General features: G+C 44.6%; 1 protein-coding gene across 7 annotated transcripts in view; it reads left to right on the top strand.

Moving 5' to 3' along the window:
- sash1a (SAM and SH3 domain containing 1a) overlaps positions 1 to 15250 on the top strand; it is a 187447-nt gene that overhangs the window by 146501 nt on the left and 25696 nt on the right. For 5 of the 7 annotated variants that reach the window (XM_074616170.1, XM_074616171.1, XM_074616175.1 and 2 more), the window contains exons 3-8: positions 4930 to 4980; positions 5312 to 5361; positions 12127 to 12167; positions 12888 to 12977; positions 13059 to 13171; positions 14382 to 14480. In XM_074616170.1, coding sequence (XP_074472271.1) covers positions 4930 to 4980; positions 5312 to 5361; positions 12127 to 12167; positions 12888 to 12977; positions 13059 to 13171; positions 14382 to 14480 — 444 coding nt within the window. The remainder of the gene's footprint in view (positions 1 to 4929; positions 4981 to 5311; positions 5362 to 12126; positions 12168 to 12887; positions 12978 to 13058; positions 13172 to 14381; positions 14481 to 15250) is intronic. The other 2 variants (XM_074616172.1, XM_074616176.1) reach the window with 1 other exon arrangement.

The following is a 15250-nucleotide window of genomic DNA, read 5'->3' as shown; positions in this document are numbered from 1 at the left end:
CTCGCCCACCCAGACTTCCCCAACCGTGCCAGTTGGCGTACCTCCACTAAGCCACCTGGTCTCTCTAGTTTTGCCGCATATCCGCTACTTTTCGCATCTGAGGTTGGCAGTAACTCCGCTGTGGGAGCTCGTCGTGCCTTCGGTGGGCTTTGCAGTCGTGTTTGGAACCGAACTGCTTCTATTTAACGCTGATCTGTATTTCTACCCTCTCTCTCTCATTAACAGAGTGTGCTGCTGCTGTAGCAAAGCAGAGTTTAGCTGGAGTTTCTGGGTTAATGATGGAAAGCAACGTGGTGCTTGGAAACAGTCGCTTTACAGGAGCTTTTGATGCCTGTTTGCGTGCATGTGTGTGTATGTGTGTGTGTGTGTGTGTGTGTGTGGTGGGGTTGAGTTGTTTCAGATGCTACATTATCATCCCCCGTCTGCTGACATAGTGATCCTCATTAGCCGCAGCTCTTCCTCATACTGCTTTCGCTCTCTTTAATTTTAACTCAGTTTCAGTCATCCTTTAGCAATCAGGGTCTTGCGTTCCCATCGCGCTTGCACATACACACACACACACACACAGCGAATTGTGCACAAACAACCCTATGGCCATCTGGAGGGAAAAAACACACGCACGATCACACGCATACGTGTCAATTCGGGGTAAGTAGGGCAGTATCTCGAGTGATGCTGGTAAGTTCAAGTAAAGGATAGCGTGCCCCCTCTGGGAGTGTGTTGTGAGATCTAAGTCTCACATACAGATTAGATACCCCCTCAAAAACTGCACGAATTTGATATTCTCTTTGAGAATCTGTGTCAGTTACGCTCCACCGATCACTTTTGCTTCTACATTAGCGATGCACAATCAGAATCAGAATGGTGTTTATTGCCAGGTGTAAGAGGTATACACTAGGAATTTTCTTTGGCATTTTTTTTACAAGTCTTAGAGAGAAACCCGAAATTGAACCTTGGGAAGCTTTCACATGAATCTCTCTCCACGTCTCGTGCGCTGTGACAAATTCATGTCGCAGATCTGTACTTAAAGGCAAACGGGATGTAGGTTTTGTTTGTTTTTCACGGATCTTCTCCTCATCTTTTCGCCCTTCTCGCCCCCTCCTTCCATGTCAGAGATGGCACGCACAGACGGGGCGTAAAGGGAAGCTGAGCAGGAACAGAGAGCTGCTTTGTATGTCTGTCTCTTAGGAGCTCTGTCTGTGGAGGTGGAGGCGAGTTGAGAAGTGTGTAGGTGCTCCTCGGTTTGGCTATCTGTCTAGGTTTATGTCTGTGGCCATGTCAGGGTTTGAGCCTGGCTGTGTATTTCATGTGTGGTGTGTTTACCAGGCAGCAAGCTGACAGTGTAATCTTACAACCAGTCAACACGGTGCCTGTAGTTATCCGTAGGCGAGACTGGCATATATTTTCTGCCACTGCAGTCCGGAGAAGCCATCAAAGAGGATCTGATAGGATCTGCTGCCTTTTTGTGAAAGAATCCGTGACTGTGTGCGTGCCTGTGAGCAACCACCTTGTTCCATCTTTATGTGGCTTTTTTCTGAATTATTCTGCACCATGCAGTTGTTTAAACAGAGCCGACTGCCAACGCTGTGCTTGTTTAAGTGATGCATGTGTTGTTTCTTTGTCTCACATAAGCTCTCCCACTGCAAGAAAAAAGGATTTTCCCCGTGTGCAGCCTGGCAATGCAATGAGACCAACCCCTGTACCTCTGCACTGTAGGTCTGGTAGATGAGGTTTTTATGACCTTAGACAGCTACCTGCTCTCTGACTTATGGGACTCACCATGCTCCCCGGGAAGGACAAATAGTTTCATAGCTTTTTTCCGACATTACTTGATTTACTTTCCAAAGAAACGTCCGGACCCGTGTCTCTGTCTGCTTGAGCACTGTAACAGACAAACAAGGCAAATAGGCTAGGAGGACTTGTAGTCAGATAAAGCCAGCCAGACTGTCTCACTAACATCTTGACTGTCTGCCTTCAGTTGATAACAGTTGGGGATAAGTGTAGGGTTCAGGCTCATTTTGAGGCTTCAGCAGTCTCCTGCTCCGTATGACCTGCAGGCTACAGGCTCTTAAAGAGCTCTTAAAGGAGGTTATGTCACTTCCAGGTCCTTTAACTATTAGCCACTCTCTGACTCACGCTTAGAGGCTGAGGGTGTGTGTCCTAAGCCCAGGGAAAGAAGGTTAAACTGCAGGTCACTGTGATTATGAAGCATGACGGACCAAGTATAGGAAGTGATGTAGTTTCGGCTTCCTGTGACTCTTATCCTACAATCTAATATCTGGGTGTGGAGATAGAGAATGATGCGTATTTCTCCGAAACAACTCATTTCCTATTCCTGCTCTCCATTCGGGAAACTCCAGATTCAATTTGTCTTTTCTTTGTGGCGGCGGCGGCGGCGGCAAGTGCCATTTAATGATTTTAGGGAGCTGGCAATTCTCAACCTACTTGGCTGATGTCAACTCCTTTATCCAAGCATGGTGATGCTCTAGTAAGATAACTTGTTACTCTGGCTGTCGAGCCGGAAGACCAGCATTTAAACTCTGTCCTTTCTGTACAAGATGAGGAAGTTAACTAAAACTTTGACCGTAAGCTGATATGACAGAAAGCATTGCCATGCATTCCAGTAGTCTTCAGCCTTGACAGAAGAGACATGCCTTTGGGAGACACGTTCTCATCTGAGAGTAATAACACTTAAGCTAAGTTCACACTACAAGACTTTCAAAGTTGTCAGATCGCTGTACTGTTCACACTACACAACTACATGACTGACAGGCGACAGGGGGGTCACACACTACAAGATCTTTCACCAGGAGGAATCCTTGATGAGGTCTCCAAACGGAGACGTTTTGTCACAAAAACAATACAGCCTGTTTCCACATGTCTATTTTACTGTTTATTCCTCGAGGTGCAACAACAACTTTGCTCCGTGCTGCAAATGCAACACATACAGTACCCCAGGTTTCCCCTCAACCCATGTCTTGCGCTCTCATTGGCTGTAGCTCGTGGCCGGAGTCCCCGACAGGTCCAAATATTTAGCATCCTAGATATCTGGAGTGTGTCTTCGAGGCATCGGCGAGTGCGGCAAACCTCTCGGCAGTTCACACATGACAATCGGATCTTCAGAAACTGTCAGGGAGCTGAAAATCAGGGCTAAAGTCATGTAGTGTGAACTAGCTATTAGGGGATTACCAGAGGGAGTTTTTTGTAAATTTTCAAGTTTAGCAATTTTCCCACAGAGGAACAAGATTTGTACAAAAATAGAAATGGAAAGTAGAAACAGGAACTTGTCTTAGGTTACATTTCTTCTTCTCATTGGTACCTGATGGATGCAGCAATACCATGACGTTGACACTTCCTCAAAAATGGTCCAAAATAAATTATTTGAAAGCAAAGAGGTCATCACAAAGAGCTATCCTTAATATAACTTTGACTAAATCACCTCTGTAAGCTCATTCCCATGCCGTCTACATACTCTAAATAAGACTTTATTCTTAGTCTACATAATATTCTCAAGCCTGCCCCATGTATGCATCACTATTTCCACAAATACTTTTCAATTTATGTGCTTTCATTTTGCCTCCTTATGGTAATTTAGCATAACTGAAGCAATGAATAGGGGCTTGGTTATCGTTGGTTACTCTCATAGCTCATGCCAGAGGGATTAAAGGCACATGGAGAGCAAAGCCGCATATTTATCATTGTGCACCGAGCAAGAAAAATGACCACTAGAAATTAACAATGTTGACATGACGGTAACCTCAAGGCTAGAGGGGCAGTCCCTGGAAAACATTTTGAAAATCTGTTCACTACCCTAAGGCAAAGTGCTGACCCCATCTGTTTCTGCGATGCTTAATATTCCACAGTACAGTAAGACCGTGTTAGCACTGGGCGAGTGTGAGTACGGGGAGTTGGGTAAGCTCCTCCACGAGAGTTCAAAAGCACACAAGAACACACGACCGAGAAAGTATGCACTCGACCGATCCCTCAAGGCTGTTCACGGGCTTTAAATAATCACATGCAGCAGGTTGAAATCGTAGTTGCAGGCATGTTGTGATTGTGCAAACCGTGTGTCTGTCTGGAGAAGCGTTTGGTGTTGAGGCACATCTGTATCTGGATATGCCATGAGGAGGACACCTGCTTTAGATATTATGCAAGCATCGGCCTTGTGTAATAGTGAAAACAGCCCTCACAGACATCGCGGGCTGGAGAAGCTCAGCAACATTTTGTAAGAAAAGAGAGGTTAAGACATGTGCTGTTTTCCACTGCTTGTGTACAGGACGTTCTTTTTATAGTTTGTCCCGTAAATCCATGGCCAACGTCTGGATATCTGTTTTCAATATACTGCATAAACCAGTTTGTCCTTGTGTGCTGCCATTTCATTCAGTCCAACTTGGAATATTCCAAAAATTTGAGGCAACCCAGCAGGTGTTGTTTTGTGTAGAGGGAGGTGCACCCTAACGTCATTGTATTCACACTATGGAATTCATGTAGCCAGTTACGTCGGTGCTTTTGTGATCTCTTGTCCTGCTGGGGAAGCCAACACTTCACTCAGCTCCACCACCGCCCAACGGTATTCAATAACAATCAGAACGTGTATTGCAGGTTTACCTGAAGCGAGACTTGACATGTTGAGCCGTCTATGACTGGCTGGGTCGTTGGTGTGCACACACGTGCTAGTGTTTGTTTTCACTGACATGCAGGTGTGTCTACATGAACCTGAACCAAAGAACGTCTTTCCCACATGAGGGCGTTGTTCAACACGCCATCCACTGTTTCTGTAGTCAACTGACCTTTCTCCTCCATATACAGATCTTGTGTTTTTCATTTCTAATCTTTATTCTGTGCTCACAGTTCATATGTTATTAAGGGATTGATCCTTGACACTGGCATTTGACCTCTTTTCTTCTCCCTTTTGCTTTTTTTTTTCAGGAGAAACAGGATACAAGCAGCACATCCCTGCAGCTCCGCACTGAGATCCAGGTAAGCAGAGGCACTATGGGCGCAAAACATAAGCTTAAAGGCCTAAAGGTCAATTCTTTGCAGAACGAGGTTGATTTTCTGAGCTTTTGCACCATGAATAAAAGCATCAACCATTCATGTTTTGCGGAACCGGTTTAGTTGCGCCTGTATGTATGAGACAACAACACAGAGGCTTTGTAGTCCGAACCAAGACGGCAAACTGTATTATTCTTTTCAACCTTGACAAAGGTAGAGCAAGGCAGTTCCACTTCTTCCCTTCTTACCTGTCACAATAAAAGCCCTAGACATATCATAGCGTCAATCTGACCCCTGTCTCCTTCTCTCTCCTCAGGAATCATTAGGCTTCAGCAGTGAGGTGTCTACTCCAGAAACAGACAGAAAGTAAGTTTTTTTTTTTTCTCCCCCCCCCCTCTACGTTAATCACTGTAACATGTGACCGGAGCCGGCGTGGAACCATGAAACACGCTTGGATTGAAATGTGTGTCTGTTGCATGTCAAAACAATGTGCAGCGAAGCCTGCGTCTGGATCGCATCAGACCGTACATGCCTGCACACATAATCATGGATCACACTTGGCCTTTCTGCATGTCCGCAGCTAAAGATGGAGAGCCGAGTGGAAATACACGCATCACCTCCATATGCGGCTCATGTGATTGATAGATCTCTTATGTGACGGCTTGTGCGAAAGGTCTCTGACCTCGCATAGGAGGTCAGCTCCTCAGGTGGTAAACTCTTCATGGATGAGTGTGTGATCCCAAATATTTAAATGCTTATAATGATGAAATATATCACTATTAGATAAAACATCACCTAATTAACATGAAGATTTTTAAGTGAGGATAAAGGAAATCGACCCTCCGCATTCATAGACATCACACATACGACCCATAGTCGGTCCTCTGGTCACATCCCTGCTGTGGTTAAAGGAAAACCACTGACTGCTTCCTTCGGCTGACCTGCTCAGTCTAGCAGCCATTCTCTGTTCTCGTGCTTCCTTCCTGCCTTTGTGTCCAGCAGGGGAGAGGGTTGGGGGGGAGACAGAGAGGAGCGATGGCCAAATGATTACAGCAAAGGAGTACGAATGAAAGAGCAGGATGGAACCAGGCATGGGTGGGGTTCCTTTTCACTGGTTCCTGTAACACAAAGTGTGTGTGTGTTCATTTCTGCATGCTGCTGTATATTGTGTCTATGACATTTCTCCACCATGGCCCACCATGAGATCACTGCTCTACACTGTTATACACATTAAAGAAAAATGGCTCTCTAAATGCCCCGCTGTCAAACGGAATTAAATGAAAGGCCCTGGGTTTGTTTGACGTCTGTTAAACGAGACTTAAGGTCAAGAAAATATTCAAATGTCTCCTCGCAACAAGATGACTAATGGAGATTTTCGATACAGAATAACAACAATGAACTTTATGTTTTGGCTAGGGATGCACCGATCTGACTTTTTCTGTCCCGATACTTATCGCGATAACTGGGCTTTGGGTATCGGTCGATAATGAGTACCGATCCGATACCAGTGTTTAATTAATAAGCTGTATACCTCACAGTGTGGAAGTGACTGGGATCATACTTTTATGTATAAGGAAACATCAGGCTTGACTCAAACATTACTTTCCTAACTTTGTAAAACAAAATGTAACAAATAAATACATAGATACAAATTTTGTGAACTGTTCTTTATTATTAAAATAATAAATTGTACAACAACAACTTGGTAAAAAGTCTTCAGAATTAACAGGAATTACAATTCAAGTGTAAACCTTTTTAATGCAGCAACGAATTGGTCCAAACTTAAAAGGGAATTAAAAATTCCAGTGTATAGTATAGTATATAAACATACCTTACATGACCGATATCCGATCCAGCTACTTGAGTCAGCATCGGCCAGATAGCTGATCCGGTATCAGTATCGGTACATCCCTAGTTTTGGCCTGTAACTTTTGAACCCTAACTCTCAAACTTAACACAAAACAAAACACGCTCGTTTGCATCTACACTGATTTTCCGACATTTTGAATTTTGTCCAATTCTGCTTCTTTTTTGCTACTCCTATAAATTTTCACCAAATTTGGTACAGAACATTTCTGGACAAAGCCGGAAAAAGTTTTTGGATTGTTGATGTTCCATAAAGTTTTGCTATAGCTGGCCCTCAAATTTAGCTCAAAATGCTGTGGGCAGGGCTTATATTACAAAAAATGTCATATCACCTGAACGCTTTGTGTGACCACATTTGGTAGACATGTGTAGATATGATGTCTGAGTGACACATTTGGTTCCATTTTGCCAAAAGGTGGCGCTGTAGAAGCATCATCTCTGTGTATGTATGACTGCCCTTCACATATCTGGAGAACCGTTCATCCACCCAACTTCACACTCGGCGGGTACAAGCAGCCATACCGCGGTTCTCGACAACGCTACAAGCAGCACTTTTTGGGGGTCAAGCAATCGTCCCAATCGTTCTGGACGGGCACGCGCTCCGAACGGGCTCTGGCAGAGATGAGTGGAGGGATAGATTAGTGCAGGAATTGGGAGCCCCAGTCAAACCCCGACAACATGTTTGCCAGGGCCAAAGGTTAAATAAATCTTAGTGTGAATCAGAAACTGTCTCCTTTATCTCCATTTTTTTGGGTGTTTGTTCGTGTCCATCACCCCTGCGTGACCCCCCAGTGGAATTGTCATGTTCACGTGACGACCACGTGCGGCAGAGGAAGCGCATACCACAGACATGATCTCTTCTCCCATGGCTGTATACGTTGCACAGACAAATGCTGAGGATGATGGGAACCAGATGCCAAATTTTTGGAATGACGTCTCACTGCTGTTCGAGCGAGACCCACAAAGAGCCCCTAACTTCTTCCTGTCAGCCTGGTTTCTTTCTGTCCTCTGTGCCTCACAGGCTACCTCTCTCATAAACATTCAGACCCTGTCTCACCTTGAGTCTTCAGTTCATCTCTAATGAAACTGCTCCACATTCACCTGTCTCTTCACCTCCTGTCATTTCCACTCTTTCTTCCATTTATTTATCTTCCTACAAAGGCCCAGACTCCATTTCTGGTGTGAAAGTTGGAACTTTTTTGTATCTAATTAATCTCGTTTTTATGCTGGAGGACAAAATGTCCCCCATCCAAAGCCTCAGAAACCTTTCTCTGCCAGCCCCTCTCCTCTCTGTTCTCTATTACACTGCCTATTGTCCACTCTCCACTGTGGTGAATGGGTTTCAGGTAGAGTGATTTATCATGCGGCAGGCAGGGTGATAGACAAGCCCACTCCATTCCTCGCGACACATTCCTCGCCGCCTCACAAGAGGCGCGCTCACACGCACAGACACGGATACCCCCATCATCACCTCGCTGCAGGACAATAGCACCAAGAGGAGATTACCCAGACTTCATCTCTTGGGCTGCGCCACCCCTTCTGTCTGTGCGTCTCCTTGTCACTTTGTTGGCAGTAGGTGGGCACAGCTCCCATGATGCCTGGTATGCGACAGAGTGCTCTCAGAAGGCTGGAGGGGTTCAAGCTTCCTGTTTTTGAAAGGTGATTGATTGGTGGGTATTGTTGCAGCGAGCTTATCAGAGAAGTTAACAGCAGAGGTAAATGGATCTTGATGAAAGCATACGTGTGCGTGTTGATTATCGGCTCTAACAGGGGTTGTAAGATCGCACAGTTCGAGGCAGTTGGAAGCCCAGCTTATGCAACTAATAATCAGATGGAAATGTAAGCTGTGCCATGTGAAGAACAACAGTACCATGTTGGAAAACTAAAGTACCTTGTCAGCGTATTTACCACTTGTGGCTGAGTGTCGCAGCCCTCATGGAACTGTTATTTGCTTCTGAGAGTGGAGCACAGGAGGCAGGGAAATACACGCACAAGCACAAAAATCATGCAGTTTTTCAATTGTGTGTATGATTTCTTTATTTCCCTTCCATATGATCTTCTATCTTCCCCTTCCATGTGACCCCCTGACCTCTTCCGTGACCCCCGAAGAGGTCATCCCTCTGCTCTTCCTGTGGACACTGCGACTGTCGCACGGGGTCGCTGCCTTTCATTGTCTCCACCAGAACACCGGAGATCACCTCGCTCCAGGTGGCCACCCCCGTAGTCCTCAAACACACAGAACACGTGTGCAATGTTGTGATTTATGCACACAGCTGTGTGTCCAAATCTGGCTCTGCGCTGCTTTATCATCTCTCCTGGACAGCAGCTCTGTCAAACAGGATGCTAAACCTGTGATTCATACTGCATCATATAACGGCTCCCTACGCAGCATCACTTATTCAATCATCCTGATGTTGATCTCTTATTTTTTACGTGCAGAAGTGTTGTTTTTAACACACCTATAGTACAGCTAGGGCTTGGCGATATGGCTTCTAAATAAGATCTTGATATTTTTAGTCTATATATATATATATATATATACTAATCTGAACACTTTGAGGTGGTGTAAAGTCATATTGAAGTCAGATCGGTCTTTAGAAATGTATTTCTTATTAAGTTTTACTAATAATTCACACCATTGGAATTCAAATTTTCTCTGAAATACAGTTTCCAGGTGGTAGTTTATTAAATTATCACTAATTGTATTTATTATTTAATATTTATCTATTATGTTTTATTTATTTATTATTGACTGACTGACTTCCTATCACATTCACCGGAGGATCACTTTTATTCTGAAATCAGTTTTTGCTGGATTTTATTACGAAGCCAGTTCTTACAGGCTCTTACCGTAACGCCTAGTATATACACCAACTGCAAAACAATGTGGGGGATAGTTTGATTGTCTTTTTTGAAGTGGAGGCGGGCATCTTCCATCACCTTTTTCCGACCTCAACACGTATAAACTCGCCTCACCCTTCACTTCTTTCGCTCTCTCCAGGCTCTTTCCAAGTTTCCTGCTTTCCTTCAGATACAAAAACACACGCCCGGTACGCACATCCATGCTCATACGCCACACACACACTCGCCCAGGAGAGTGAGAGACAGCCGTGAGAGAAGGGAAACGCTAAAGCAAGTCTTAATATTTGTACTCGATGTTCGCAAAATAGTCATTTACTACATTCCATGTAGAACAAGCCGCAATACATTGAGTATATCCGACATATAAGTGGAGCCTCGTACTATAACATAGACATCAAGCTTGCAATTCACCCATAGCTCTAATAGCATTAGCTCATGTTATTGTGACACAATGCAGAGGTATCATTAAAATAAACTTTCACCTATCCTACATAGGTTCAGCCAAAGTTAAGATACTGTACTTAATAGTATGCAGAAAGAAAGAAAGTTGGCTTCTTATGCTAATGAGATCAAAAGCAGTTAAATGTGCCCTACTCAATGCAAAGAGCATAAATTGAAATAGAAAGGCATGCCAAAGATTTAAGGTTAAACCAATTAAGTTGCCTAGCCACACAATGCCGGACTGACACCTTCCTCTGAGAGACGTCAGGCTCGTGAGCGCGCGGATGCGAGTGTGTGTGAGTGCATGCATGTGTGAGGTTAATTTATAGAGCGTGGAGGAGGGAGGGAGGAGGGAGGAGGGAGAAGGGAGAGGATGGGGGTGCATCGCTGCCACAGAAAAGCCTCTATTGAGTGAGTTCTATTAGCATTAGCTTTGGCCCTAGCCTATCTGAGAGGGGGGGGGGGTGAACAGAGGGGCAAACCATACAGGCCTCCATTCAATTAGCATCTCATTATGTTGCCATGGCAGCCGGGGCTTTAAGCCACGTGAAGATTTCCCATTGCACCAAGAGAGGGGCTGCCATGTCTCAACAAACATATGAACACACACACACACACAGACAGATGCAGCCACTGGAGAGTGGAAGTGACCTGTTCGTCTTGTTTTGATCCTGTCACACACTTTCACATCGCTTCACTGGCACAGCCACCTGTCTCTCTGCACGGCTCAGCAGCTGCGTGTGCCCGTGTGAACATGGTGTGTGGATGTGTGAAAGTAAGAGGGAGTAAAAAAGGGTGAGACAGTTCTGCCTTTAGTGGAGAGATTTACTTAATAGGTCTCTGAGGATCTCAACTAGACAAATATGTCTTATCGCTCCTTTTTCCCCCCTATGATTTATTCCCTTTTAATTGAAAGAACGGAAAAGCTTACAGTGTGCAGCCGCCGCTATCATCACACCATCACACACACACATAAACACACCTGTAGGGCGTTATCCACCGACATAATCCGCCCTGAAGCTTCACTCCCTCGTACTCAGCCCACTTAGCTCAATCTGAAAACAAAGTCTCTCCTTCTGTGAAGTTTCCAGCAGCTACTTTGAACATGAACCGCTGAAGCTCACCACCCACCCCCCCACCTTTTTTATATAATGGATACAGAAATAGATTGCCGTTGATGTGGTTTCTGGTGTCCTCCAGAACAAGGGAGAGTCAGCCGCGGCCTCACATGCTGCTGGACTTGCTAGATAGAACGTTGGGTGAGGCTGCTCATACATGACTTTTTGATTGGAGTGCAGTCCATGTGTCACACATTGAGTTATGTTTTCCCTGTTAGTACTGGTTATTTAGGAAGGTTTATGGACATATCATACTCAGTTATTTTCCATCTCTTATGCCCTCTCTTCTTCCCTCTGTCTTCCTCGTGACTGTCTCTCCTGTGGAGGGAAGTGGAAACACAAACAGGCTGAGTCTGCCCTGTGGTTTCTCCTCCTCCTCCTCCTCCTCCTCCTCCCCCTCCCCTATCCCTCTCTCTCTTCCATACTTTCCCCTCTTCCCTTTCACATGCTCTCACCCTGTCTTTTTCTTCATCTTGTTGACCTTCCTCCGTTCTTCACTGCTCCTTAAACACTTTGTAGTACCGCCGTCTTCATCTGACCCTCTTGTTTGTGCGACAGGGGTGTCATTGTCTACATCCTCTCCTCCACCTTCTCCCTCTCAAGCCTCAGGAGCCTGGCTGCTTTTGCTGTCACATAAGTACCACCACTGACCCCAAGTGGCGGACAGACAGAACTGCAGAGCCTCAGTGCCAAAAATGAACACTTGCAAAACACAGTTACGGTGTTTTTGAAGCACTGTGGTTGACAGAGACTGGAGACTTTATGATAGGGCGTGGGAGTAGGAAGAAAGAAGATGTATTTTTCTAATGTTGATTCTTTCTGTCTTTACTCTTTTTCCTTCCAGAATGCCTCTGCACAAATCCAGCTCTGAAGATGGATCTGGAGGTAAATTGAGATGCATTTTCACGTTTGTCTACTGCTGCCCTAATATGTTTCCCTTTTTAAGATTTAGCTTAAAATGTATTGATCATTGGAGTGAAATTGAAAGATAGGAATAACCAGACAGACATATACTGTATGTGTAAGGGTCATACTTAATTGTTGCAAGGAATAGAGTCTATATTAGGGCTGTGTATTGGCAAAAATCTGGCGATACGGTCCGTATCGTGATACAGTGGTTACGATTCGATATATTTTTATACTTGTAAGCAAGGCGATATATTGCTATTTTTTAAATCAAATTTTAGGAAAGCTGTCTGAAGAACACACCACCATATGCATAAAATCTGAGTAAAGAAAGTTAAATTTTTTATGCAGTCAGAACAGTCACACAGCCCCTTTAACATCCAACATCATAACAGTACTTTTTGTGCAATCTAAGCAAAGGAATTAACAGTAAAAAAATAAAATAAAAGGGCTTGCAGGACTCTTTAGGTAAACAAATTCAGTAAACAAAACATGTAAAATACAGTGAAACATACTGTATATATATATATTTTTTAAACTATTAATTAAAAATGTATAGTGTTTTTGAGAATCGATACAGTATCACCAAACAAACATAATATCGTGATACTCAAGCGTATCGATATATTCTTACATCCCTGGTCTATATACCAATGCAAATATTTACAACCTGAATAATGAACCTGCCTTCCCCTTCAGGTAAATGGGACAATAAGAAGAAGAACAAATCTTTTTGGCAAAACTTCCGCAAGTCTCAGCACAAACCAGTCATGCGACAGACATCCAAAGGTTTGTGTTGCTTTATTTTTCTACTATACTGAATAAAAATGTTGCTCCGTATTTGACCTCTCTTGCCGTTACACCCTTCAGGAGAAGACATCGGCTATGTGGCCAGTGAGATCACCATGAGCGACGAAGAGCGAATCCAGCTGATGATGATGGTGAAAGAGAAGATGATCACTGTTGAAGAAGCTCTAGCTCGGGTAGGAAGCTCCGCTGACTTCCTGCCTCATGTTGCACCTTTTCTCCCCACCCTCACCTGACCCCTTCCCTTAGTAGTGCCGGTCTGTAGTCTCCCTTCAACCCCCCCCAGATCCCCTCACCTCCCCCGGGATTCGTTTCCAGCCTCCCCTCCCTTCTGCTCCGTATTCCCGCTTACTAAAACGACTCACTCTTACTAACCCGTACGAGGCCCCCGCATCTTAACCCAGCATTGTCCTCTTTACACACACACAAACTCCAAACTGTTGGTGTTTATCCAGATGTTCAGGAGTCTGGGGATTTTTTGGGTGTGAGCTCTTGGAGTGTGTGTGTGTTGTTCAGTTCATAATGGCGAGGTTGACGGTTCTTAGTAACTCAACAGCTCCATCTGGTGGTTGGGATGCTCTGGTGCATTGTGGTGTTTCTCTCTAGGTGGACATGGTGGATAATTACTTGGCTTTCCTTTAAAATTCCCTTACATTTCTTTTTGAATCAATTTCAGACTTCTTCTTCTTCTTCCTCTTTCTTTATCTTCCCTCCTTCCTTCCTGTCAAACCCCCCCCCCCCACCCCCCCCCGGCCCCCCTCCTGTAATGCCTTGCTCATGGGTAGCATGACAGTCCAGCAGCTCTCCACAAGGCAGATCGTTACCAGAACTTTGATTTGACACTCAGTTAAACCAATCAATGATCTGCCTTTTGTGGATACTTGATTTGACTTCTTGTTGTGCTTGGGTGTCTTTATATAGTGTGTGCCGCTGATCAATACCATCGTATTGGTTTTTAGTATTGCCAGTATAGTGATAGATAGTATGTGTCCAGGAATGTAGTGCACTATAAACTTAATAAAATTCAATCAGTTTTATTTATGGTGTAAGATTGATGTCTGCTCAGAAAGGCAGGCATGACTCTTCATGACAAAAAAATCATCCCACACACAAAAGAAGGCTATTCACAGGAGTATATTGATATTATTAATATAGATTAATGCTTTTAGTTCAGTGATTGTTTGCACCAAACTCACATTTACAATACACACCTTTTATTTACCTCTACATCACTGGTTGAGTCTTTCTGTTCTGTCTGTATACATGCCCTGTGAATGCACAACTGTCTGTTAGAGTACGGAGAGATGTAGCATGCCGTGGTGAGAGTGGGTGCCCCCCACCCCACCCATGTTCCTCTGCCTCTCTAAACTCTTCTTCTCCACGTAGCTGAAGGAGTATGAGCGCAGCAGACAGTCCAGCAGTTCTGACACTGCAGAGTGGACTGAAGGATCTGCGTCCAATCTAAACCAGTCCTCAAACTGCAACGTAAGTACACCCCCCCCCCCCCCCCGCCCCATTACCCCCTGACACCCCGACCCCTGACCTCTCCTCTTTTACTCTACCTCTCTATAACACTCTCACCTCGACCACTCTCACCTTAAAATTTGATTTTCAGCCGAGGAGGTTGTGAAGGAGGGCAGCCGTCGTCATCGTGTGCATGGATGTGTGTGTTTATTCAGATTGTCATCTGGACAGTTTTATATGCCATTGCATAAACCACCTTCACTCAACTTTTATCTTGCCTTCCTCTCCCTTTATCTCCCCTTCTTCTCTCTCTGCTCTTCATTCATTGGCCAAATTACAATATATCCGCCTTTGCACATACATTCCACCATGTCATGTGCATCTTGATACTATGGGTGTTACCTCTGTGAATCTTGGCCCATCGCTTACCTCGCTCTCATGAATTGGCAGTCGCAATGAGATATAGGCAATATGTTGCAAGTTCTGTCATGGACATTTGAAATTATGTCCTCAACAAAGCCAAAAGTTGGCTGCTGTAAAGACAAGGAAATTGTCTTATGGAATATTTAGGTCAGGTCCGTTTCCTAGCAGAGAGTCGCACATCTACCAGAAAACCCTTTGCAGCGTGAGCTCTTGTCAGCAGTGGATTTGTCAGCTGTGATCCGTGGAGAGGAGGCCTCTAAACCTCCCCGTCGCCTCTGAGCGAGTCGAGACCTTGGGGGGATTCTTTGTGTTGCGGAGCTGGAGACAGTCGAGGTTCTGTTGGATGCAGTTTGGTGTTTACTGACAAT

This window comes from Sebastes fasciatus, chromosome 18, assembly GCF_043250625.1.
Source record: "Sebastes fasciatus isolate fSebFas1 chromosome 18, fSebFas1.pri, whole genome shotgun sequence".
Lineage (NCBI taxonomy): Eukaryota > Metazoa > Chordata > Actinopteri > Perciformes > Sebastidae > Sebastes > Sebastes fasciatus.
The sequence above is the reverse complement of the archived record's forward strand: the minus strand, read 5'-3'. Positions and strand labels throughout refer to the sequence as shown.